At 42.8% G+C, this 23,874-nt stretch overlaps 1 protein-coding gene across 1 annotated transcript in view; it reads right to left on the reverse strand.

The window, feature by feature from the left end:
- Positions 1-18,927: 18,927 nt before the first annotated feature.
- PRMT8 (protein arginine methyltransferase 8) overlaps positions 18,928-23,874 on the reverse strand; it is a 99,221-nt gene continuing 94,274 nt past the window's right edge. Inside the window, exons 9-10 of the mRNA XM_024208181.2 lie at positions 20,132-20,253; positions 18,928-19,011 (exon numbers count right to left, since the gene is read on the reverse strand). Of these exons, the coding sequence (XP_024063949.1) occupies positions 18,928-19,011; positions 20,132-20,253 (206 nt within the window). The remainder of the gene's footprint in view (positions 19,012-20,131; positions 20,254-23,874) is intronic.

Below are 23,874 nucleotides of genomic sequence, written 5' to 3' on the forward strand. Positions count from 1 at the left end.
ACCGCACTACCTCAGCTTCGCACAACGCAAACGTCCATTTAAAAAAAAAATAGTGATTTGTTTCCTCTCATTGAGATGCTGTGGTGGTGGTGTGATAACAGCAATTATGGGATAATCAGTTGAATATGGAAGTAAATAGCAGTTTGCTTTAATCAGGCCTCATTAGTTAATCACTGATCTGTCATGCCAATAAATGTGAAAAATGTGCTACTATTTGATGTTAAAATATTTCTGCTCACTGATCAGCATGATAAATGATGGCTCATCTAATGAATTACATGTGTTTTTTCTGGACTGACATTTCATATTTCTGCAACAAAATGATGAGTCAAGTATAGTTGGTGATTAAAGTACAGTGGAGAAGGTAATCCAAAGGGTCTGCTTCCAAGCTTATGCCAGTTTTACACTGGAGTGACTCCTGATTCACACAGGTATAAGTGAAAGAGGAACCTGGGCCAGAGATGAAAGTACAGCACTGAATTGCCAAGACAGAACAGGGTGTAATGGCTGCTTTCCACAGCACAACTGGAAAAAAAGATCATCAGTTTCTCAGCCTCGATTTTAAATAATTTTGTGCTCCAGAAAGGTGACAGACTGGCAATTCCAGACAGAATCATGGCGCTGTGACCCAAAATGGGGTGTTTTCTGAGAATTAAAGATTTCACGGGAGAGTGGACGTAGTCATCTCATAATTACATTTGTAGCTATCTCTACATCATAAGCCCTATTTTCATACACATCCACTACACCTCCAAACTTCCCCCAAAGAACTCTATCTTCACATTTTTCATGCCACTTCTCATTCTAGTGTGCAGTCTTTTTGGAAAATTAGGTAAAAATCAGACAAAGAGAAAGGACATAGAAGAGGGGCCCAAGGAGATAGGCGGTTAATATGGGGGCAGGGTTGTGTGCCGTGGACCTTAGGAGACAAAAGTAGGGACCGGAAAGGCAGAGGCCCAGATCCTAAAGGTATTTAGATCCTAACTTCCATTGATTTCGATGGAAGTTAGGAGTCATAATACCTTTGAGGATCTGGTTCTTAATTCCCATTCAAATCCATGGGTAGGCCCTACCAATTTCATGACCGTGAAAAACGTGTCACGGACCGTGAAATAAGCCCTTCCCCATGAAATCTGATCTCCCCCTTGCTGCTGGGAGTGCCCTAACCAGGGGGCTCCTAGCTACAAGTCCCCACCCAGCTGGGGAGGGACAGGACTTGTCCTTCCTTTGCATGGCAACTCTCGAGGGTCAGGAAGGGGGAGATCAGACCCACCTTCAAGTGCCTCCCCCTGCTGCAGGAAGCTCCAGTGCTGGGCAACAGCCCTGAAGGTTCCTGCAACTAGAGGAGGCTTGTGGACGTGGGTCCGATCTCCCCCTGCTGCTGGAAGTGCCCCAGCTGGGGGGCTCCTAGCTGCGAGTCCCTGCTGCGAGAAAAGGGACCCCCAGGGTTACAACACTGTGAAATTTCAGATGTAAACATCTGCAGGGCCGCCCGGGGGGGGGGGCAAGTGGGGCAATTTGCCCCAGGCCCCGGGCCCCACAGGGGCCCCCATCAGAATATAGTATTCTATAGTATTGCAACTTTTTTTTATGGAAGGGGCCCCCGAATTTGCTTTGCCCCAGGCCCCCTGAATCCTCTGGGTGGCCCTGAACATCTGAAAACACAAAACTGACCAATTAAAAAACCCCCTGACTGTGAAATTGATCAAAATGGACCCCTGAATTTGGTAGGGCCTTATCAATGGGATAGGCACCTAAATTTTACTTTTGAGGATGTGGGTCAGAGTGCTTAAAATTATTCATGTAGTTAAAAACTTCCTTTCTCCTCCTTCATTTCCCTTCACCATCAGTACCTCCTTATTTGATCCAGGCATAACTCCCATCACCACACACTCCCTATAGATCTGCTAACTTCTGGAGGAATGCAGCTCTGCTTCTGTGGCCTCCTATTCCATCTTTGTTCTTCCCACAAGACCAGGACTGGCCAGGAGAAGAACTTGCTCAAGACTGCTAGAAGGCAGCGCACTTCAGCCTTGCCACTTGCGCCCCGTGATCCTCTTTCCTCACCTTATGCAGAAATGCCTATGTCCTGGGGAACCCCCTAGTTGCCCTTTTATGGCATCTTTATGTCTGTAACAGCACAGAAGGAACTTAGGAAATTAAGTTGTTCTTATATGGCAGGGGTCGGCAACGTTTGGTACGTGGCTCGCCAGGGTAAGCACCCTGGCGGGCCGGGCCAGTTTTATTTACCTGCTGACGCGGCAGGTTCGGCCGATCACGGCCCCCACTGGCCGCGGTTCGCCGTCCTGGGCCAATGGGGGCGGTGGGAAGATGCGGCCAGCACATCGCTCGCCTGCGCCGCTTCCCGGCGCCCCCATTGGCCCGGGACGGCGAACCGCAGCCAGTGGGGGCCGCGATCGGCCGAACCTGCCGCGTCAGCAGGTAAATAAAATTGGCCCGGCCCGCCAGGGTGCTTATCCTGGCGAGCCGCGTGCCAAACATTGCCGACCCCTGTTATATGGCAACCTAACTTAAAATGCTCATGTTTGGTTACAAAAAAAGAAATGGGAAAATTCATAAACACAAACTTTGTTAAAATAGACTTAAGGTTGAAAGTATGTTTGAGTGGGAACCAGATAACTAAGAAAAAATATTACAGAACAAAAAGTATGCATCTTTTAAAAAACTCAAATATTCCAAAGTCTGGAAATCATTAAGGGATCCATTGCCTATCATCACATTACCTCATCCAGCTCACACCATTCCACCCATTATTGACTTTGTCCACTAAATTTGAAACAATACATGCAGAAGGGAAAAAAACATAAAATCATACTTCTTGTGCAGAGGATCTATTATAGTATAACACTAACATGGATTTCACCTTACATATTAAAAGAAAATACCCAATGTCTATATACAGGTAGGTTAGTTATTGTATGATATAGTTAAATAGACAAATTAGTAAACTACATACACTTGTACAAAACCTATACCAACTTATGAACAACACATTTCATACCCCAAACAGATTGATTACTCATAACAACTTTCTTCTAATCCACCAACACAATGTACTATGAGAGTCCATAGACTCTGCCTTAATTACTGAACCCTGGGGTTATATTATTTGTATAATCCTTACTAAACGTTTGATATAAAGTACGTAAGCCAATGGTCTCAGTGAGCTCTCTGCTGCCATCTATTGATGAGCAGAAGAAAATACCTCATAAACCAACCTCATTTGCAAAGGCAACATCCACTGTGCCGGGGTAATCATTTTTCGCCATTTGGGGTTAAAATTAACTTCAGTCTTGGATATATGAGTAATGAAATGTTGCTATCCCTATTGTGTGCCCAAAGAGAAGCAGAACTGTAGGTAATGTGCCCTGATTGAGGGGTCTCCATAATGTATACCTCAATTTCGAAGCACTGGGTAATGAGCCAAAATCCAATTGAAAGAAAGCAGAGACAGGTGCTTCTGTTTGTTGATGTGGATTTTAGTTAAGGGTTATATATGTTATTTAAACCCTCTCAACAGAATTTAAAGATAGAGTTCAACAGACTCATCTGAGAGTTCCTTTCTTGGCCCAGTGATCATTACAGCTGAAATCACTAATAGCTGTTCCAGAGAGTAGAACCTTACACCTGGTGTGTAGATAGTGTTGTGGTGAAATATAGCATAGAAAAGGAAGCAGAGAGGTTCTCTCCTACCCAGGGAAATCCCTAGAACTGTAATCACTATGATGAAAGACCACCCAAAGAGGTAGTGGTGAGAGGCAACCATTATCTAGCAATCTTACAGCTATGATTTCTAATAGCTGAGGTAGGTGCTCAGGCAGAGTAAGAGTAAGAGTTGAGAGATGCCAAAAAGTAATGGTAGCAGCAGCTGCAGCAGCAAGAAGTGAACATAAGAATGGTCCATCTAGCCCAGTATCTTGTCTTATGACAGTGGCCAATGCCAGGTGCTTCAGAGAGAATGAACAGAACAGGGGAATTATTGCATGATCCATTCCCTGTTGTCCACTCCCAGCTTCTGGCAATCAGAGGCTAGGGACACCCAATAGCCGTTGATGGACCTATCTTCCAGGAACTTATCTAGTTCTTTATTGAACCCTGTTATAATTTTGGCCTTCACATCCCCTGGCAAGGAGTTCCACAGGTTGACTGTACATTGTGAGAAGAAGTACTTCCTTTTGTTTGTTTTAAACCTGTTGCCTATCAGGGCCGGCTCCAGGCATCAGCCTGGCAAGCAGGTGCTTGTGGCGGCCGCTCCGGAGAGGGGGCGGCACGTCCAGCTATTCAGCGGCAATTCGGCGGACGGTCCCTCACTCCCGCTCGGAGCGAAGGACCTCCCGCCGAATTGCCGCCGCAGATCGCGATCGCAATTGCGGGGTTTGTTTGGTTTTTTTGGCTCCTTGGGGCGGCCAAAACCCTGGAGCCGGCCCTGTTGCCTATTAATTTCATTGGTTCTTGTGTTATGTGAAGGAGTAAATAACTCCTCCTTATTCACTTTCTCCACACCATTAATGATTTTATAAACCTCTACGATACCCTCCTTAGTCAACTCTTTTCCAAGCTGAAAAATCTGTGTCTTTTTAATCTCTCCTCTTAATCATCTTTGTTGCCCTTTTCTGTACCTTTTCCAATTCTAATATATCTTTTTTGAGATGGGGGGACCAGAATTGCATGCAGCATTCAAGATGTGGGTGTATCATGGATTTATATAGTAACATTATGATATTTTCCAGCTTATTAACTAGCCCTTTCCTATTGGTTCTTAACATTCTGTTAATGTTTTTGACTGTCACTGCACACTGAGTGGATGTTTTCAGAGAGCTATTCACATCATTTTGTATGTATAGTTGGGATTATGTTTTAAAATGTGCATTACTTTGCATTTATCAATATTGAATTTCATCTGCCATTTTGTTGTCCAGTCACTTAGTTTTGTGTGATCTCATAGTCAGCTTTGGACTTAACTATCCTGAGTAATTTTGTATTGTCTGCAAACGTTGCCATCTCCCTGTTTATCCCTTTTTCCCAGATCATTTATGAATATGTTGAACAGCACTGGTCCCAGTACAGATCCCTATTTACTGCTCTCCATTCTGTAAACTGACCATTTATTCCTACCTTTTGTTTCCTATCTTTTAACCTGTTACTGATCCATGACAGGACTGTCCCTCTCATCCCATGACTGCGTATTTTGCTTAAGAGCCTTTGGTGAGTGACCTTACCAAAGACTTTCTGAAAGTCCAAGTACACTATATCCACTGGATCACCCTTTCCCACATGTGTGTTGACCCCTCAAAGAATTCTAGTAGATTGGTGAGGCATGTTTTCACTTTACAAAAATTTCTCCAACAAATCATGTTCATCTATGTGTCTGACAATTCTGTTCTTTACTATAGTTTCAAACGATTTGCTGGGAACTGAAGTTGGGCTTTTTGGCCTGTAGTTGCCAGGATCGCCTCGGGCACCTTGTTTAAAAAATTGGTGTCCCATTAGCTATCCTCCAGTCATTTGGTACAGAAGCAGATTTAAATGGAAGGTTACATACCTCAGTTAGTAGTTCTGCAATTTCATATTTGAGTTCCTCCAGGTGGCATGATGAGAGGTGCCAGTGGTCAATGAGAAAATGGTAGCAAAGCATCTCTTTACAGGAGCCAAGCACACTCATTCTCCTCCTCGGGGACTGGAGGTGAACCCACCTGAATGCACCCGTGGACTCTGGGACTTTGCTCAAATCCGACAACAATCTGAGTGGGGTGCAGTGAAAGGAAGGGTATAGAGGCATATTAAAGGGATATTTGTCCATTGGATTTTCACACCAAAAGGTGGGGAAACTGAAGCCAAGGACTACTGCCCAAGATATTGTGGGGTGGGTGACTTACTTATTATTTGCATACTTTTGAGTCATCGGTGTTCTGTTTTCCTGAATTAATTTCTCCCCCTCATAAAAGACCCAGTGCTTGCAAGTGGGGAAGTTTTGACTATTAAGGGTGCTGAGGGGATGTATTTAGTTTTAACAGTTTTCTGGGTGGGGACTTGAGACATTATTTTCTTTGTACTCTTAAGAGGAACCACTAGATGTTGAACCAAACTTTTATTGCTGCCAACAACACCTGGCAGAAGAGTTACAGATATATAAAATCAACAGTTTACATCCAGCAGCACATTTCCATTACAGAAAAAAACAAGGTAGCAAAATTAAGATCAGATTGATGGAATAAGGCAGGTGGGAGGATAGTGAATGATGAAAGATAATACAGCAGGGGAGAACTGCCAGAAACTTTTAAAGGTTAATTTCCAGAGTTTCCAACATGTAGTTTTTTTTAAAAAGGTGTAGAGTATTTTGATAGTAAGCATAATATTGAGTTGTTTTGATTGCTAGATCATCTCCATTGAAATATATGTTCATCTTTATTTCTGATCATGAAAAAAAATTCCAGTGCAAGTATAGACAATAATTGAGTTTATTGATTATGTGACAAGGACTGATTCTCCTCTCAGGCACATTGGGTTTACACCAATATAACTGCATTGAGCCTTGTTCTCATTTACCTTAAAGCTGATTTACAATTGTAAAAGGTGCCTTAGTGTAAACCAGAATCAGGCCCTACTGACTTTATCTTACACCAATGTAAGGAAGATTAGAATCAGACCCGTAGTACTAGTGAAACTACAATCCATGACATTTTCAGTAAGAATGTATAAACTATACTCTGATAATCTGCAATAACTGTGAAATCATTAAATGTAGTTGTACTGAGTGAAAATGTCAGTTTTGGCACAATAAACCTTTAAAAAAATGATGCTATTGTGGAAGTGCTGATCGTGACTCTTTTGTTAAGGTGGAATTGAGCTTTGTAATTAAAATAGGGATTTGATTTCTTTGTTATGTATGGAGAATATAATGTCCTCACCAATCTTAACACACTCTCTGAGTGAAGAATTAATATTTTGAGCATTTACAAGTAAATCTAGAGTTGTAAATTGGATTAAGAGTTAAAATTAATTTTGAAATGAGAAATACAGTACTCTAAGATCTTTTTTTGTACTGCGCAATCTTTACATAACAATACCATTGTGAAGCTGTCTGATTAAAGATGACCATTTGTATGATTGTTGTTACCACTGCTATACAATTGCAACAAATCTTATACAAAGTATGTCATGTAAGTTGTCAATGGTAAATTTATGATTTGCTAAGCATGCTTATCCTGTTTCTATGCATATATCATCTTTGTATCTGAAGTTATGAAAATTAGCTATGTACTTGTATCTTAAACCTGTGTGGTATTCCTGGGTAACACACCCCCTCACCCCCAATAGAATTTACATTAAGGTTATGGTCTTTTTAGCATATGCGCAACATGCCAAAGGTGGCATGTGACCAGAATTCATCATTGACTTTGGTCCGTTGGTTGGATCATTAGTTTCTCTGGCCCGAGCCGGGTACTGACAGGGAGGACGACATGAACACTGATCCATGTCCCCCAGCTAAGTGTGGATGGCCTATCAAGGACACTCCACTCTCACAATGGGCCATTGAAGAAACTCATGCCACCCAGTAGGTCTTCCTGTGGATGCCTCAGACAGCGAGGAGCCAATGGCTACCTCCTGTGATTCAGCAAACCATGTAAGGACATGTGATATGCTCATGAGACGCTGGACTCCATCTTTGGCCAGTAAATTTCCATTCAACGGGGCTGTGGGCTTTGTTTAGGACAGTAAATTTCCATGCACATGGCAGAAGATATAAAAAGACACCTAAAACATCTCCATGTTGCCTCTTTCCTGCTCTGATTCTCTGGACTGTGGATTTACAACTAAAAGGAGTATCTTGGACTGAGGACCTTCCAGTCTTTTGGAAGTTACTAGAGAGACTTCACAAGCCAACAGTCCATTCCATCACTGCTACAAATCTGATATAAGGACTTCACAATTATTTGTATGGATGTGATCTATTAACCATTTATAACTCTCTTATTTTCTTTTATTAATCTTTGCTTAGTTACTAAAGATTGGCTGACAGTATGATATTTTGGTAAGATCTGAGATTCATACTGACCTGGGGATATGCATCTGATCCTTTGGGATTAGAAAGAACCTCCACATATGGTGAAATGGGTTTTCAATAACCTGGATGGGAGTCAAGGGCTGGAATGCTTAAAGGGGACTGTGTTTGGCTTCTGGTTAACCAGTGTGGTGCTGCAGAAGCTATTTTGTTACTGGTGAATCTAATTACAGAGTAAACCACCGGCTCTGGGGATTGCCTGCCCTATTTCTTGCAGTCTGCCCTGAAATTGGCATTATCGGTGTGGTCTATCACAGGGACTCAGTCACATCCATAATTACAATATAACAAAACAATAATTACATAATGCAGGCTGTTAAAACTTCCCCTATAGTGAGAGCTCATTGAAATCTTGGGTATGATCCCAATCCTCACTGGAGCCCCTTTGCACCATCTTAAAAGGCCAGAGTGGTATAAAAAGGCTCTAGAAAGGAAACCCACAGCAGCTGCCATAATGTAGACAGATCTCCAGTGCTGTCTAAATTACAACAGGGGCCTCTCCAATCCCCAAAGCTGCCCAGGATTGGGATGGTGCAATGATGGTTTAAAGCCACTATGACACCTTCCTCCCACCCTGAGCTGCAAGTTTTGTGCTGTGCCTCTTAAGGGCATGACAAAGAGTCGCACTCCTGCGTGTAGGCTACATATGAAGAAATTGTGTTGTAATTAATATGTTATTAATGATCATTATATCTATTTGTAATGATCATGGAGGCATTAGTCCTGGCCTCGATTTCAGAATGAGTTGAGCTGCTCTCTCCCCACTCTCATTTCATCAGTGTTAGCCAGATGGGATGAACTTTTGTTCAAATACTCTGATCTACTTTCTTTCTTTTCCTCTCCTCCTAATTCTTGACCCTTATTTTTCTATGAATGAGACAAAATAGAGAACAAACGCTCTTGCTCTATCGGGGAATTTAATCTTGGATGTTCAAAACACTGGTGACTTTGTGGTTAGTGCTTAATGCACAGTTTTGGGAGGCGATACACCTGGATCCTACTCTCTGCTCCATCATAAACATCCTTGTGCTCGTTACTTGGGGCTTAGTTCTGACACCAACAGGAGTTCATGGTGTTTACCATCTTGCTGGAAGTGCCTCGCAACTTGCAAGACCAGGCCCCTGATCCCTTTGTGTCTCCGTTTCTATTCTGTTCTGTGTGGGGTCTGTCATCACCTTCATTGTCTGGTTTCTGAGCACATTCCAGGAGTGCATTAAGTGGTATGAGTAACGTATGTCACATGTGGTTTGTTCTTTCTCTCGTCCTCTCCCCAGGAAGAGAATTGCATGTGCAGTGGAGTGTTCGGGTTGGTAGAGTTTAACAAGTACCTGCTATTATGTCACAGTCATAGTGTTTAAGGCCAGAAGGGGCCTCCAGATCATCTAGTCTGACCTCTTCAATATCACAGGCCAACACCACCACCCAAGACCCACACACTAAACCCAACAACCAAAATGCGGCTCAAGTAAATGAGACCCACAGGAGACTAGATTATTATGTGCCCCAGGAAGAGAGTAGGAGGGACTCCTGAGGCCCCTGTAATGGCAGGGAAATGATTAAGTGAGGTATACCCAGATAATCCTGGCAAGTGACCTGTACCCACATGCTGCAGAGGAAGTCAAAAAAACTCCAGGGTCACTGGCAATCTGATCTGGGGGAAAATTCCTTCCCAACCCCATGTAGGGGGATCGGTTAGACCCTGAGCATGTGACCAAGACCCAGCCAGCCCAGCCCCTGAGAGAGAGAATGTTCGGTGCCACCTCAGAGCCCCTGGCCCACCCTGCCTGTGGTGGGGCGACGACTCACCGGCCCTGCCTCTGCTGGTCGTCCAGAGAATTAGCTCTTTCCAGCCTGGAGAACCCTCTGCGGGCCGGTGTCTCACCTGCCGCTGGCCCCATGTCCTTCCCAGACCCTGGTGCCCTTTGCCCAGGGGTTCTGCCCACCGCAGTACCCCCTCACTCTGGGTCTCCCCTCCCAGGGGAACCCCCAACCCCCTATCCTCACCTTGCCTCAGTGGCTACTGCCAGTCTCCATTTAGCTCCCGCTCACTGGGACAGACGGCAGTCTGTAAACCACTCATCATTGGCAAGGGAGGTTGGACCAGCTGCCTCTGCCTATTCCTGGGTTGCCCCTCTGCAGCCCTAGTACCCTTTTGTGGGCCCTTAACTCAGCCTGCAGCCTGGGGCTTTGCTAGGCTGGAGCACCCCAGCTCCCTCTGCCCTTCCCCAGCACTGCTCCACCCTAGTGTAGAGTGCCCGAGGACAGCAACAGCGGGGTTCGTTGCCCGGTGTGCTTTGCGCCAATAAACACATCAGGGTGGAAAAGCAAACAAAGTTTATTTGAGATCTCAAAGTGGTGCAAGGAGACAGGCAAGTCTCAGATCAAGCACACTGAGACAAACAGTTTTCCCTTTTTATTCTTTTGCACTTAGGCTTCCCCCCCCCCCTTCACCCTCCCTTTCTCCTATAATAGTTTACTTTAAGCAAGTAGCAAGCAATTACATTTAAGCAGTTACGTCATCTTGGCGGCTATAAGTCCAGCTTGTTAGTAACTTCTTTAAACCATTATCTTGTCCTTTCTCCCTTTGATTTATTATCTCCCCTTTCAGCCAGAAACATGCAGGCCTCATTATTATTGCTTGGCACTGGTATGCAGCCTGTTGCACCTGGCTTTTGAGGTTGATTAGAGTTAAACATGGAAGAAGTTTGGTTCATATAGGCCTAGTGCAGGAAGGCTTCATTGACACTTTGTGGCCTTCCACCCTCCCGAGTTACCTAGGGTTATGCCTAGTGACACCAACACTAGGTACCCTTCTCAGCTCCCAGGCAGCCAGGTCCTTCTCTCTCTGAAGCTAGAAAGAAAGTGTCTTTCTGTCTCTGGCCTTGTAAGGGTGCGGACTCACCCCTGCGGCGCCTCCTGCTGGTCGTCTCTGGGAATTAGCTCACTTTCCAGCCAGGAGCACCCTCTGCAGGCCGGTGATCTACCTTGCCTCAGTCTGGCCCCCATGTCCCTCCCAGGACCCCAGTGCCCCGTTATCTGGGGCGCTGCCCCCTGGCAGTAACCCCTCAGTCTTAGGGTCTCCCCTCCACAGGGAACCTCCACCCACTATTCCCACCTCACCTCAGTATAAGGCTACTGCCAGTCATTGTCTAGCCCCTGGGGCAGACTGCAGTATCAGCCTACTCATAACTGGCAAGGTTGGGTTTGGACCTGCTGCCTTGGCCTACCCCTGGCTGCCCTCTGCAACCCCCAGTACTCCTTAGCCTTCTGCTAGGCCACAGCCAGGGGCTTTCCAGGCTGGAGCTCCCCAGCCTTTCCCCAGCCCTGCTCCACTCAGGTACTCTGTCTCTAGCTCCCTGCAGCCAGGCCCATCTCTCTCTGAGTGCAGAGAGAGACCGCTTGCTCCTGGCTTCCCTGGCCTTTTTATACAGGCCAGCTGTGGCCTGATTGGGGTGTTGCCCAGCTGCGGTGGCTTCCCCAATCAGCCCAGCTTTTAGAGCTGCAGCCCTCTCCAGGGCTGTTTTGCAGCCCTCCCTGGCAGGAGCGGGTGTCCACCCCGCTACAGACCCTCAGCCCTCTTATAGGGCCAGCTGTGGCCTGATTGGGGCATGGCCCCACCTGTGGCTGCTTCCCCCAATCAGCCTGGCATTTCTCTGCCACAGCCCTCTCCAGGGCTGCTTTAACCACCTCAGACCACCCCGCTACACTGCCCAGTGTCCCATCTCCAGCCCCAGGGCTGCTGAGCCCTGCCCCACACCATCACAAGCAACCCCATCATACAATTGCACTCATAAATTTGTCCAGCTGTCTCTTAAGTTGTTTGCCACCACAACTCCTATTGGAAGGTTGTTCCAGAACTTCATCCCTGTGAAGGGAAGAAACCGTCTTCTAATTTCTAGCCTGAATTTGTTCATGGCCAGTTTCTATCCATTTGTTCTTGTGCCAAGATTGTCCTTTAGTTTAAATAGCTCTTCACCCTCCCTGGTATTTACCCCCTAATGTATTTATAGAGAGCAATCATATTCCCTCTCTGCCATCTTTTTGCGATACTAACTAAGACAAGCTCTTCCAGTGTGCTCTCATAGGATAGCCCCTCAATTCCTCTAATCCTCGTCACAGCTCTTCTCTGCACCTGTTCTAGTTTGAATTAATCTTTCTTGAACATGGGTGACCAGAACTGTACAAAGTACTCCAGGTGAGGTTTTACAGGGCCTTTTACAATGGCATTAATACTTCTCTATCTCTACTGGAAATGCCTTGCTTAAAAAAATCTTAGGATTGCATTTGCCTTTTTCACAGCCGCATCACACTGGTGGTTCATAGTCATCCTGTGATGGATCCACTCACCCAGGTCTCTCTCCTCCTCTGTCACTTCCAACAGATGAGCCCCCAGCTTGTAGCATAAATTCTCATTATTAGGCCTAAGTGCATGACCTTGCACTTTGCACTATTGAATTTCATCCCATTTCTGTTACTCTAGTCATCAAGGTCATCCACACGTTCCTGTAAAATATTCTGATCCTCCTCTGTACTGATGATGCCTCCATCCTTGTATTGTCAGCAAATTTCATTAACACACTCCTACTTTTTGTGGCAAGGTCATTAATCAAAACATTGAATAAGATCGGTCCCAAGACTGATCCTTGCAGAACTCTGCTAGTAACCTCTGTCCAGTCCGATAATCAATGTTTCAGCACAACCCATTGCCTTCTCCCCTTTAGCCAGTGCCTTATCCATCTTACAATGCTTCCCATCCACCCTGAATAGTGGTCCAACCTCATCCTTCTTTGTGCTTTTTTTATTTATATAACTGAAAAACTCTCTAATTATTTATTTTAATTCCCTACATTTTCTAACCGCCATGATGTAGCTTTCTTTGCTGATCAACCCCTTTTTCTGTTTCCTATAGGCTCTCTGCTTGCTCCTAATTACCTTTTTGATGTGGTCATTCATCCAGCGGGTCTGGAGCCTTTTCCTACAAGTTTTTTTCTCTTTCTTGGGATGCAAATGTCAGACAGATTCTGCATAGCTGATTTGAAGAAACTCCAAACCTCCTCCATATTGTCTTGAGCTTGTCAGTCCAGCTGACAACTTTAACTAATTCCCTTAATTTCCCAAAGTCTGCCATTTTGAAACAAAAAACCACAGTTGATCACCTGGTTTTGATTATCCTTCCATTTAATTTAAACTGAATCAACTCATGATCACTCGATCCAAAGTTATTTTCTCTCACCAGCTCTTCTATGATGTCTTCACCACTAACTAAAACCAAGACTAAAACGCATCACCTCTTGTTGGTTCAACGATTTGACAAAGAAAACTGTCATCTATCACATCCAGGAATAAGTGGGCCCTACCATTATCAGTAGCTTTTATGCTCCAATTAATGTCCAGGAAGTAAGTCTCCCATTATGACCCAATTCCCAAAAGTATTTATCTCTCTAATAATATTAAGGAGATCTCTAGCACATCCAAGTCCAACCTGGACGTCTATAGCAGACCCCTAATACAATCCCAACAGAACCTCTTTTCTAATCCTTCCCCAAAGTGATTTTGACCCAAACAGAGTCTATTTTGTGCATACTATCACTTCTTATTTCTTTACAGTTTATTGCTTCATTGATGTACAACACTACACCATCACTTTTACTTTTATTTCTATTTCACTTAAAGAGCACATGCCCCTCAATACCTGTATTTCAGTCATGAGTGCTGTTCCACCACGTTTCTATCATCCTTATATCTGGTTTGACCTCCAGTAGTTCCAATTCCTCCATTTTATTACCCAGATTCCTTGCATTCATATACAAGAATTTCAGTTGTTTCCCTCAGACTTCAACCAGTTTTCTAGCTTGTGATATTCCATTATCCCTTACTGTATCTTCCTTTAGCTGATTTTCCTGAACCTGTGTATTGAAGCCAGGTGTGGAGATTTCACAAGTCTCTCCCAACCTACTCCCCTCATCTGCTAGTTTAAAGACCTTCTTATCAGTTGTGCCAACTTTTATCCCAGAAGGTTAATACCCCAGATAATCAAGTAGAGTAGATCAGTCAAGAAGAGTCTTCTTTCCTTAAATGTCTCCCAGTGATCGTTCATCCCAAAACCTTCCTCATAGCACCAATCTTTGAACCAACTATTCATTTGTTATGCCTTTGCCCAGCTTCTCTAGGGACTGGGAGTATTCTGCGGAAAATCATGTGAGCTTCCACTTCTTTAAGCATCTCACCTAACTGAGCGTAGTCATCCTGGATCCATTCCAATGGGAGTCCAGCAGGACAGTCATTCATCCCAACATACAGCACAATCAGGGGATTTTTGCCCATGCCCATCAGGATCCTCTTTGGCCTCAGATCCACATCTTGTGTCCTTGCTCCTGGCAGACAGCAGACTCTGCTGTTCTCTGGACCTGGTCTGGTGATAGGCTTGTTGATTCATTTGAATATGGAGTCCCCGATCACCCAGACCCGACTCTTCCTGATGTTGCTATAAATCTGTTTTATGTTCTTTCTCACAGTCCCATCCTCATTTTTCCTTAGGCTCTGGTGCCTGGCTATCTCTATCATTTCTTCCTCTCTCCTGCAGGGACTGGCTTCTCTTCTTTTCTTCCTTGCCACCCCATCCTCTGCCTGTTTCTCCTTCTCATTCCCCAGTACAATAAATCTGTTACTCAATTCAATTTTACCACTACTTGCTGGTCTCTTCCTCTGCTTTGTCCTTGTGGTCACATTCTTCCATATCTCCTTCCTCTTCTGGCAGTCCTCCCTCCAATTTCTGTTAGTCATATTTTTCTGTTTATATTAGAAATTTTGAATATAATTGGAATAATAATAATACTGACCTCATAGGACAGGTAAATTAATTGGTGTTTGTAGAGCACAATAAGACCCTCTGATGGAAGATGCCATATGCAAGACCCAGTCTTCCAAAGTGATGAACACTACTTGCAAAGTGCTAGGTGCCCTCAACTTTCTTTTTATTCGTTGTGAGTTGAGAATGCTCAGCACTTCATGGGAGGTTCTCAGCATTCTGAAGAATTGGGCCATAAATGCATAGTACTCTTAATGTGCCTTTTTGGGGAAAAGAGCATACCAGTAGCCCAGATCAGTTTAGTGGGATCCTGACCATCACCCTCTAGACATTTGCCATTACTGGATAAGAAAATGTGACAAAGTTCCTCCTCTATCTTGGTGGGTCCTGCGCTTATTGGCAGATTTTCTTGCCTCAGAGATTCACCATGTGGGTTGGGAAACAGCCCAGAGACCTTCCCCTCTGGAAGAACCCACAGTCCAGGTCAATTGGGAGGTTTGGGGGGAACCCGGGCCCGCCCTCTACTCCGGGTTCCAGCCCAGGGCCCTGTGGACTGCAGCTGTCTATAGTGCCTCCTGTAACAGCTGCATGACAGCTACAACTCCCTGGGCTACTTCCCCATGGCCTCCTCCAAACACCTTCCTTATTCTCACCACAGGACCTTCCTCCTGGTGTCTGATAACGCTTGTGCTCCTCAGTCCTCCAGCAGCACACCCTCTCACTCTCAGCTCCTTGTGCCTCTTGCTCCCAGCTCCTCACACTCACACCACAAACTGAAGTGAGCTCCTTTTAAAACTCAGGTGCCCTGATTAGCCTGCCTTAATTGATTCTAGCAGCTTCTTCTTAATTGTCTCCAGGTGTCCTAATTAGCATGCCTGCTTTAACTGGTTCTAGCAGGTTCCTGATTACTCTAGTGCAGCCCCTGCTCTGGTCACTAGGGGGAACAGAAAACTACTCATCCAGTGACCAGTATATTTGCCCTCTACCAGATTCCTGTACCCCACTGGTCTGGGTCTGTCACAAAAATCATTAAAGGCCTAATCTTGAGATGTTGGAGTGAATGGGAATTTTGCCATTGACTTAAGTGGGAGCAGTAGCAAGCCTTCCTGTCATAGCAATGCTTGAATAGCGACACACATTTCACTGCTGCTAGCTGAAGAAGGTGGGCTGAAAGGGGAGCATACATCACTTTTTAAATTCCATTTTGAGCACTGGTTAATGGCGTGGCTATGATTAAGTCTTCCCAGCTATTTCTGTTCCAATATGTTCTGCCAAATGGCAATGTCACATATTGAATGAACGCTGAAATTTTTTTATCAGTGGATTAAAATGTTATTAGCAACACCAACAATGTGAATCCTAGTCAATTTCAAAAAATGAATAATAAAATAGCTTCAGGTCCAATGTCTGCTTGTGAATTCTCCTGTCAATTTTTGTGGTTTTCCTATTTTAAAAAAAGTTTTTGCTTTCTTCTGTTGCTGTCTGAAAACCCACCACAAACAGCAGGCGCAGATGACTATACTCAAAGGCCCAAATCCTCAAAGGTATTTAGGTGCCTAACTCCCATTGAAATCAAAGGGAGTCAGGCCTCTAAACTCCTTTGAGAATCTGGGCCAAAATGCTGTCAAATGCACAAAGTAAAAAATCTGAGCAAATATTTTCCTGGTCAATTGTAGTCAGCACAGTGGTTACTTGTGAAATAGTAGGTGCATCCCAATATACATTGGGGAAACAGGGACAGATTCTGATCTCTTTCCTCACCTTCAGAAGTACCTGACTCCATTAATAGTCCCACTTAAACAGATAGGACTCTTTGAGGAGTAAGGTTCCATATGCTGGTGGACTCGATAACCAACCTGGGGAAAATAATTGGCCATACCCACATCAGTTCATAGCCCTGGCCTCAGGGCTCTGTTTATTGTCCAACAAAAAAAAAGGAAATATGGAGTGAAAACATAAAGTGACAGTCCTGTTGCCAACCCCCTAATCTCTGGCAGTTTAGTAGTCAAAGCCTCCACCCAGGCTACAGGCATTCACAGGGCCTCTCAGGACCTCACAGTCCTCTGCTGCAGTTTCAGGAAATGTTCTTCCAGCTCTCTCCTGGTCCCAAACTCCCTCATGGAGCTGAGACCCACATCTATATCACCTAGCTAGGATTCATCAAACCTAATCACCTGATGCTGCCCAGATGAGTCGGATGATTTGGACTCCTCTCCAGAATCAGGCAGGCTGCTTCCCAAACCTCTTGGTCCTAAAAGGGGCAGGCCATCCTATTACAATACAATTCAGGGTGAGTAAAGACAGCAGCATCTGGCTCAAAGAAACAGTAAAAATAGCTTTAAAGGAATCATAATTAACTGCAGAGTGAACAATTTGTTTTACTGCCAAATTACAGTTTAATTTCATTCTACACAGATACCATGTACCATGATCCCAAGACCATAATCTTTAGACCATAAGAAAATGGAAGTACTGTACATCTCTCAGATGAAGTGAAAAACAATAGAAACATATCTAAAAGGTTAAAAGCAGACAATCGTTACACTGACAAAACAGGAACCTAAGAAAAGCTTACAGACAAGTTTACACCTTCAGCACTGTTAGCTTTTCACAACTTCTAGCCTGTTTCATTTGCAGCTGATAAAGAAATTATCTCAGACAGAAAGCTAGTCAATTTTATCCAGTACATGACAAGAACATCTTTTTGTGCCTAATACCTTTGGTGGCTGGAAGACATACAGATGAAGACGATGATGCAACAATTTAATAAATTACATGTGAGTAAATGCCCAATATTTATATATAGTAAAAAAAATTGATACATACATCTCAAGGAATATAAACAGTTAATATTTTAACTATAAGCTGAATATATTTAAAGTAAAATAATAAGTGGAAGGGGGGAAAAAGCTACAGACATCTTCATAATACAGAAGCCACAGATTTTTTTAAATAAACATTACCCCATTTCAGCAAAGGTAATCACTGCACTTTTGAGACTAATATTTGCACTTTAAAGTGACCTGTCCAACACCACCAAAAAAGTAAATACCAACCCCCTGTTTATTCAGAACTAAAATGATTTTGTATTAAGATGGTTGCTGAGGGGTAAACTGAGATGTGACGTGGCCAACAAAGCATGACTAATCTACCATTTTATAGGTTTTGCACTCATCATATTCAAATACTGTATGCCAAATTTAAGACGGTGTCATGCAAAATCCAGCTATAACAATTCATCACAAAATGTTCCCAAATGATGAAAAGTTAAACTTGTTTTCTAAATAACTGACAGATGTCAATCTGTGAATGGGACAGAAATCAATACTGAAAGTTAGAGATGTATGTTTTCCAACTGATACTCTAAAATATAGCTGCTGATTTTCTGTTATCTTCTAGCTCACACTAACAATCAATATGTAATATTCCCCAAAGCTACAGTGGAGGGCAGTGAATGACAACTGGAGCATCTGCCTAGCTAGATTAACATCAGAGCCAGTACAGCTAACTTTCTATTGTTGCTTAATGGGAAGAAAAAAATAATCACAAAACAAATTCCTATTATGAAGCAATAGAATCCTTCTCATGTACAACATATTTTATATTTATAATATATTTAGACTGACTACGATCTCAGTAATGCTATCATGATGATGTGTCTCAGTGGTCTTCTATTTTAAAGTAATTGTCCTAATTGCCTGTAGCATGCAAAGCTTGGAAGAACCAGAAATTCACAGTAAATAGTACAATTTGATTATGCATCTTCTGCCATCCTAAAATTAACCAGAGTACTGAAGACTGTTTGCTTATTTTGCCTATATAATTGACAAAAGTTATGGTTCTGTATACTGTACATTCATAGCAGGATCCCATCTCCATGTGGCACCAACAGGAACGATCAGGTTACCAACTTTCCACCAGAGTACACTTTCTAGGGTCTAATGTAATAGACCTGCAAACAATTGTTTTTAGCTTGAAGTGCAGTGGATCAAGATTTGATGCAATTCTTCTCTCTGTCTCTCAAGAGGTTCTTTTGCTAGCGCATTTTGTAGTCATTAGATACAGACGTTTCGCACAGCTGTCCTTTAAAATCCAAGTCTACTGTGAAATCCAGGTCACGCTGTAATGAAGATTTAGACGTAACATGTAAGTAAGACTATAAGTAGTTTTGTGTGCAAATTTGATTATTTTTACTCAGCCTAAGAAAGAGTGCAGACTCAGAAAGACATGCAAAAGTGTTCTTTTTACCAATGAAGTATGAGAATAAACGGCCCAACAGCATTCATTGGGTAATCTACAACAGTGGAAGCTTTGTACATTCTTCTCAGAGGTTTCTTTATAGGCTTGTTGGAAATTTACCAAAATAGCTGTTCTGGAATAACTATTCTAGAAAAGTTATAAACCCCTATGTGGAGACATTTATTCTGGAATAAGAGTGTCTTTTCCCCCAATTTAGCTTAATCCACTTCCAAATGAAATTCCAATTTTCCATCAAAAATAGTTTTGATGGAAAGTTTTTGGCCCGCCCTATCATGGACTAGCCCAATGCCCACTGAAGTCAATGGGAATCTTTCCAGTCCCTTCACTCTTTTTTGGATTAGGCTGTAAGGGTCACATTTTCAAAAGAGTTCAGCATCCACAACTGGGGCCAGATTTTCAAACAAAGCTCAGCTACCAGTTTAGCACCCAGGTGAGATGGGAGAATTACAAAAGTACTCAGCAGCCAGCAGCTGTCATTGAGAAAAATGGGACCCATACATGAGCGGAGTGCATATGAAATGTGTAACCCCTTACCTAGGTGCCCAATTGGGAGCTGCCAGATGCTCGGTTCTTTTGAAATTATGTCCCAAAATGCATAACTGAAGTAATTATGCCTGATCACCCACCATTGAAAGCAATGGGAATTTTATCACTGATTTCAACGGCAGCAGAAACATGGCCTTCCTGCTTATGTCACAAAGTGAGAGCCATAAAACATACAGGATACACTGTACAACTGACTTAACACTGCATTTGGAACCTTTCTTTTTTCCCCCCATCCTGATTTTTTTGCAATTTTAACAGTGCAACATTAGCATTGTATAAACATAGTTATTTGCATCCAGTTTCAGTGAAGTTGTGAACAGACTTCCTGTGACTAATCATGAGTTCAGACCCTTTAACAGGCTCACTCTATTTACTCTTGTGTATGGTACATCTAGCATTACAGCCACAAGTTAGAACCAATGAAGCCAACCTACCACATTTTTTGCATTTGGTTTCATTGATATAGTTCCATAGATTTCTTCACCTCTTCTCACAGTTAGGTAGTCCTCTAAGTAGAAGACAGTTTGCTTCCAGTGGGTATATGGAGCATCAGGGGCTACAAAACAGGTGTTGGCATTTATATGAATTAGGCATTTGTGTCTGTTCTATGAACACAACATTAGACTTTGAAAATATTGGAAAAAATTCTCTTCTCATGGCAGATTTCAACTCAGATAATATAACACTTGTATGGCTCCCACTTACCGTAGTGTAATTTCATTGACTTCGGTGGATTTACTCCGGATTTACATTGGTTTTAATCGGAAGTGAATCAAACCTCACTTATAGTGCCTTTTACTTAAAGCTCTCAGAGCACTTACAAGAAAGATAACATGCGTCTGATGAAGTGGGTATTCACCCACGAAAGCTTATGCTCCAATACATCTGTTAGTCTATAAGGTGCCACAGGACTCTTTGTTGCTTTTTACAGATCCAGACTAACACGGCTACCCCTCAGATAAGAAAGATAAGTATAATTATACAATTTTCAAGGTGGGATAACTAAGGCACGCAGAGGCTAAGGGCTTATCTTCACTACTGCGCTACATCGGTGCAGCTGCAGTGTGTCTGGTGAAAATGCACTATGCTGACGGGACAACGCTCTCCCATTGGCTTAATTAGTCCACCTCAACAAGAGGCGGAAGCTATGTTGGCAGGAGAGCATTTCCCACTGATATAGCACAGTGTAGACACCGCTTTAAGTCAGTCTCACTTATGTCACTCAGGGAGGTAGCTTTTTCGCACCCCTGAGGACACAAGTTACATCGACCTAAGCAGCAGCGTAGACAAGCCCTGAGTGACTTCCCAAGGCCACATAGTGAGCCAATGACAGAACAAAGACAAGAACCTACTTCCTCTGACTACCAGACAAGTGCCCTAACAACGGAACCACACTGCCTCTCTGTAGGCACTGTCTAAAACTTCCAGCTTCCAAGGGAATCATTACCAAATAAAGCTGGGTTCAACTGATAGTTTGGGATTTTTTTGGGCTCAAATCTATGAAAATATTTTGTTTATTTGCTGCTTGTGATTTCGCACCCTGAATGTTGATGGCTACAAAATTAAGTAACCTAAAAATTCTTCGGAGACAAGCCTGCGATGAGGCTATTTTGAAAAATAGGCTTTAGGAATGTGGTACCAACAATACCATCCTCAGCATGCTCTTGGTCTGTTTTCCTTGCAACAGTTTCTGTCCCACTATGCATGGATTGCCCTTCCTGAGCTGGACTGCATGGCCACTAGAGCTGGTTGGGAATTTTTCAGTGAGACTTCTGCCTCTCGAAAAATGTCGATTCACCAAACTAAAATTGTTCACAGTGAAGGGCTGGGGGGTGGCGGGAGTCTGAAATTGTCAACATGTACCATTTTGACATCTTCTAAATGAAAAATTTTGGTTTCCTGGTTTGAAAATACTTTTAATTTTGAAATTTAAGTCAATTATATTTTTAAAAATATGAAAAATGGTTGACCAAAACTTTTGAATTTTGAAACAAAATATTTAAATAGATTGAAACAAAACACATTTTTTTTGGTTTGTTGCTTTGTGAACATTTTTGAGCTTTTTGACTCTTTGTCCCAATTTTGGATGGGGAAAAAATGTTCAAATCTTGAATATTTTCCCATGATGGGCAAACCATTTCCAACCAGTCTTCAACAGTCTCTAAATTCTCCATGTTCCTAAAAACTATGATGTCTATAAGAATCTACCCAACTAATAATGACAGGTTGAGGGGTAAAGGGGATAGACTATGAACTAAATTCTCTGCTGGTGTAACATCACTGAAATCAATGGCTCTCAGTATCTTATACATCTCCCAAAAACACTGTATTAGCAAGAGAGAGCCAGTCACTACCTTAACCCCTTTGGGCCAATCCTCAGCTGGCATAAACTGAGATGGCTGCACTGAAGTCAATGTTGATTTACACCACCTGAGGATCTGGCCCTTTATCCTTTGGCTAGCTGTTCTTTTGCTTTGTCTGTTTTAGATTGTGAGTTCTTTGGAGCAGGGATGGTGTCTTCCTTTATGTTAGTTCAGCAAACAGCATAGGGTGTGTGCTATCAGAAATGGGCAAACTAACAATAACAACAATAAACAAATAATTGTCCTTGAGGATAATCCCCTATAATTTCTTACCTGCAAAAGAAGTGAAGGATCAACCCTGCAAAAGTGCTTGAATTAACTGAATCTGGAGTTTCCACTTCTTAGGATTTCAGATATTTAGCTGATCTTTTAAATGTGAAAGTATGCTCTGAATTTGTCTGCACTTCCCTATCAGTCTCAAGGCCTGAGCCTCTTCTAGGCTATAATTAGTTTACAGCCTGATATTTTTTTCAAAAGTCTCAGGACTGTTCATTACATTTGGGAGTGGACTAAATAGGTTAGAAATCATCATGAAGACAGCAGCAGGATATAAAGCTGGATTTTGCTCTCATGCTTTCCACTTTAATGTTTAGCTTTGTTCTAATTTTCTGAGCAAAAAGTTCCATTTTTCAAAGCAAAAGAGAGCTATGACTGGGGTAACCCTCTCTCCTGTTCCCAGAGGAGTTTACACTGAATGACTACATGCAGATATGTGATCCAAAGCTTATCTGCTACAGGGTGTCCTTTAAGATGATTCAATATCTTAACCATTTTGATTTATTAATTTCACACACACATCCTTCTAATGTATTGATGGATCTTCATTCTACCCATCAATTTACTGATGGATCTTCTTTCTACACTTCTTATTCCCCATTTGCTCCTTTGGCTAGCACTAGAGGCCTGACCTTGCAACCCTGCCCCATTTGAACTCCATTGGCTTTGAGGGATTGATGGATCTGGCCCTTACTCATTCCATTGTCCATATCTTCCCCCTGAAAACTTCAACAGAATGTGTTTGTCTTCCATTCCCCTTTTGCATTTCCTGTATGGTTTTGAAATTTTATTTTCAGATCTTTTGAGAAGCCCCTTGTGAACCTGCATTGGCTCCTTTTTATTTCTTGCATTCTTCTAGTTCAGGGAGTCTGCTGCACCTCTAGGCCCTGATCCAAAATCCATTAAATTCAACAGATCTTATTCACTTCCTTGAGATTTGGAGCAGACCTTCCTTTAGGCTTCTCTAGGCTTCTTCCATACTGATGGATTTGAATATTTCCTCCTATTGCATTTTACTCTCACCAATGGTAAAATTTTCAAAATTGCGTAAGCCAACACCCTCAAATGTATTTAGGCACCTAACTCCCGCTGATTTCACAAATTTGGACCTTCAGAGCCTAAGTCTCACTGAATTTCAAAAACATTTAGACTCCTAAGTCAGTTTTGAAAATGAAACTCAGGCTCCTAAATCACTTGAATACTTTTGAAAATTTTAGCCTAGATTTTTTGATTTCCCAAGTTTGCATTCATAACTCTGATATCTTTGTACCACACTACTTGATGATTTCCATGAATACATTCCTTACTAGGACAGCTATCTGAGTTCTTGGGCAAGTCACTTAACAGAGTCTCTGTGACTCAGTTTCCTATCTATAAAATTGGGGGATTAATACTTCTTTTTTCTCACTCCTTGTTTCTCTTGTCTATTTACATTGTCAAATTTTGCAGCAGAGACTTGTCTTTTACTCCCAATCACAGCAGTACCTACAGACCAAAGTGCTGCACTATAACTCCCCCCTCTGGACACTACGGTTGCA

Source organism: Terrapene carolina, unplaced genomic scaffold (assembly GCF_002925995.2).
Source record: "Terrapene carolina triunguis isolate 2854851 unplaced genomic scaffold, T_m_triunguis-2.0 Scaffold112, whole genome shotgun sequence".
NCBI lineage: Eukaryota > Metazoa > Chordata > Testudines > Emydidae > Terrapene > Terrapene triunguis.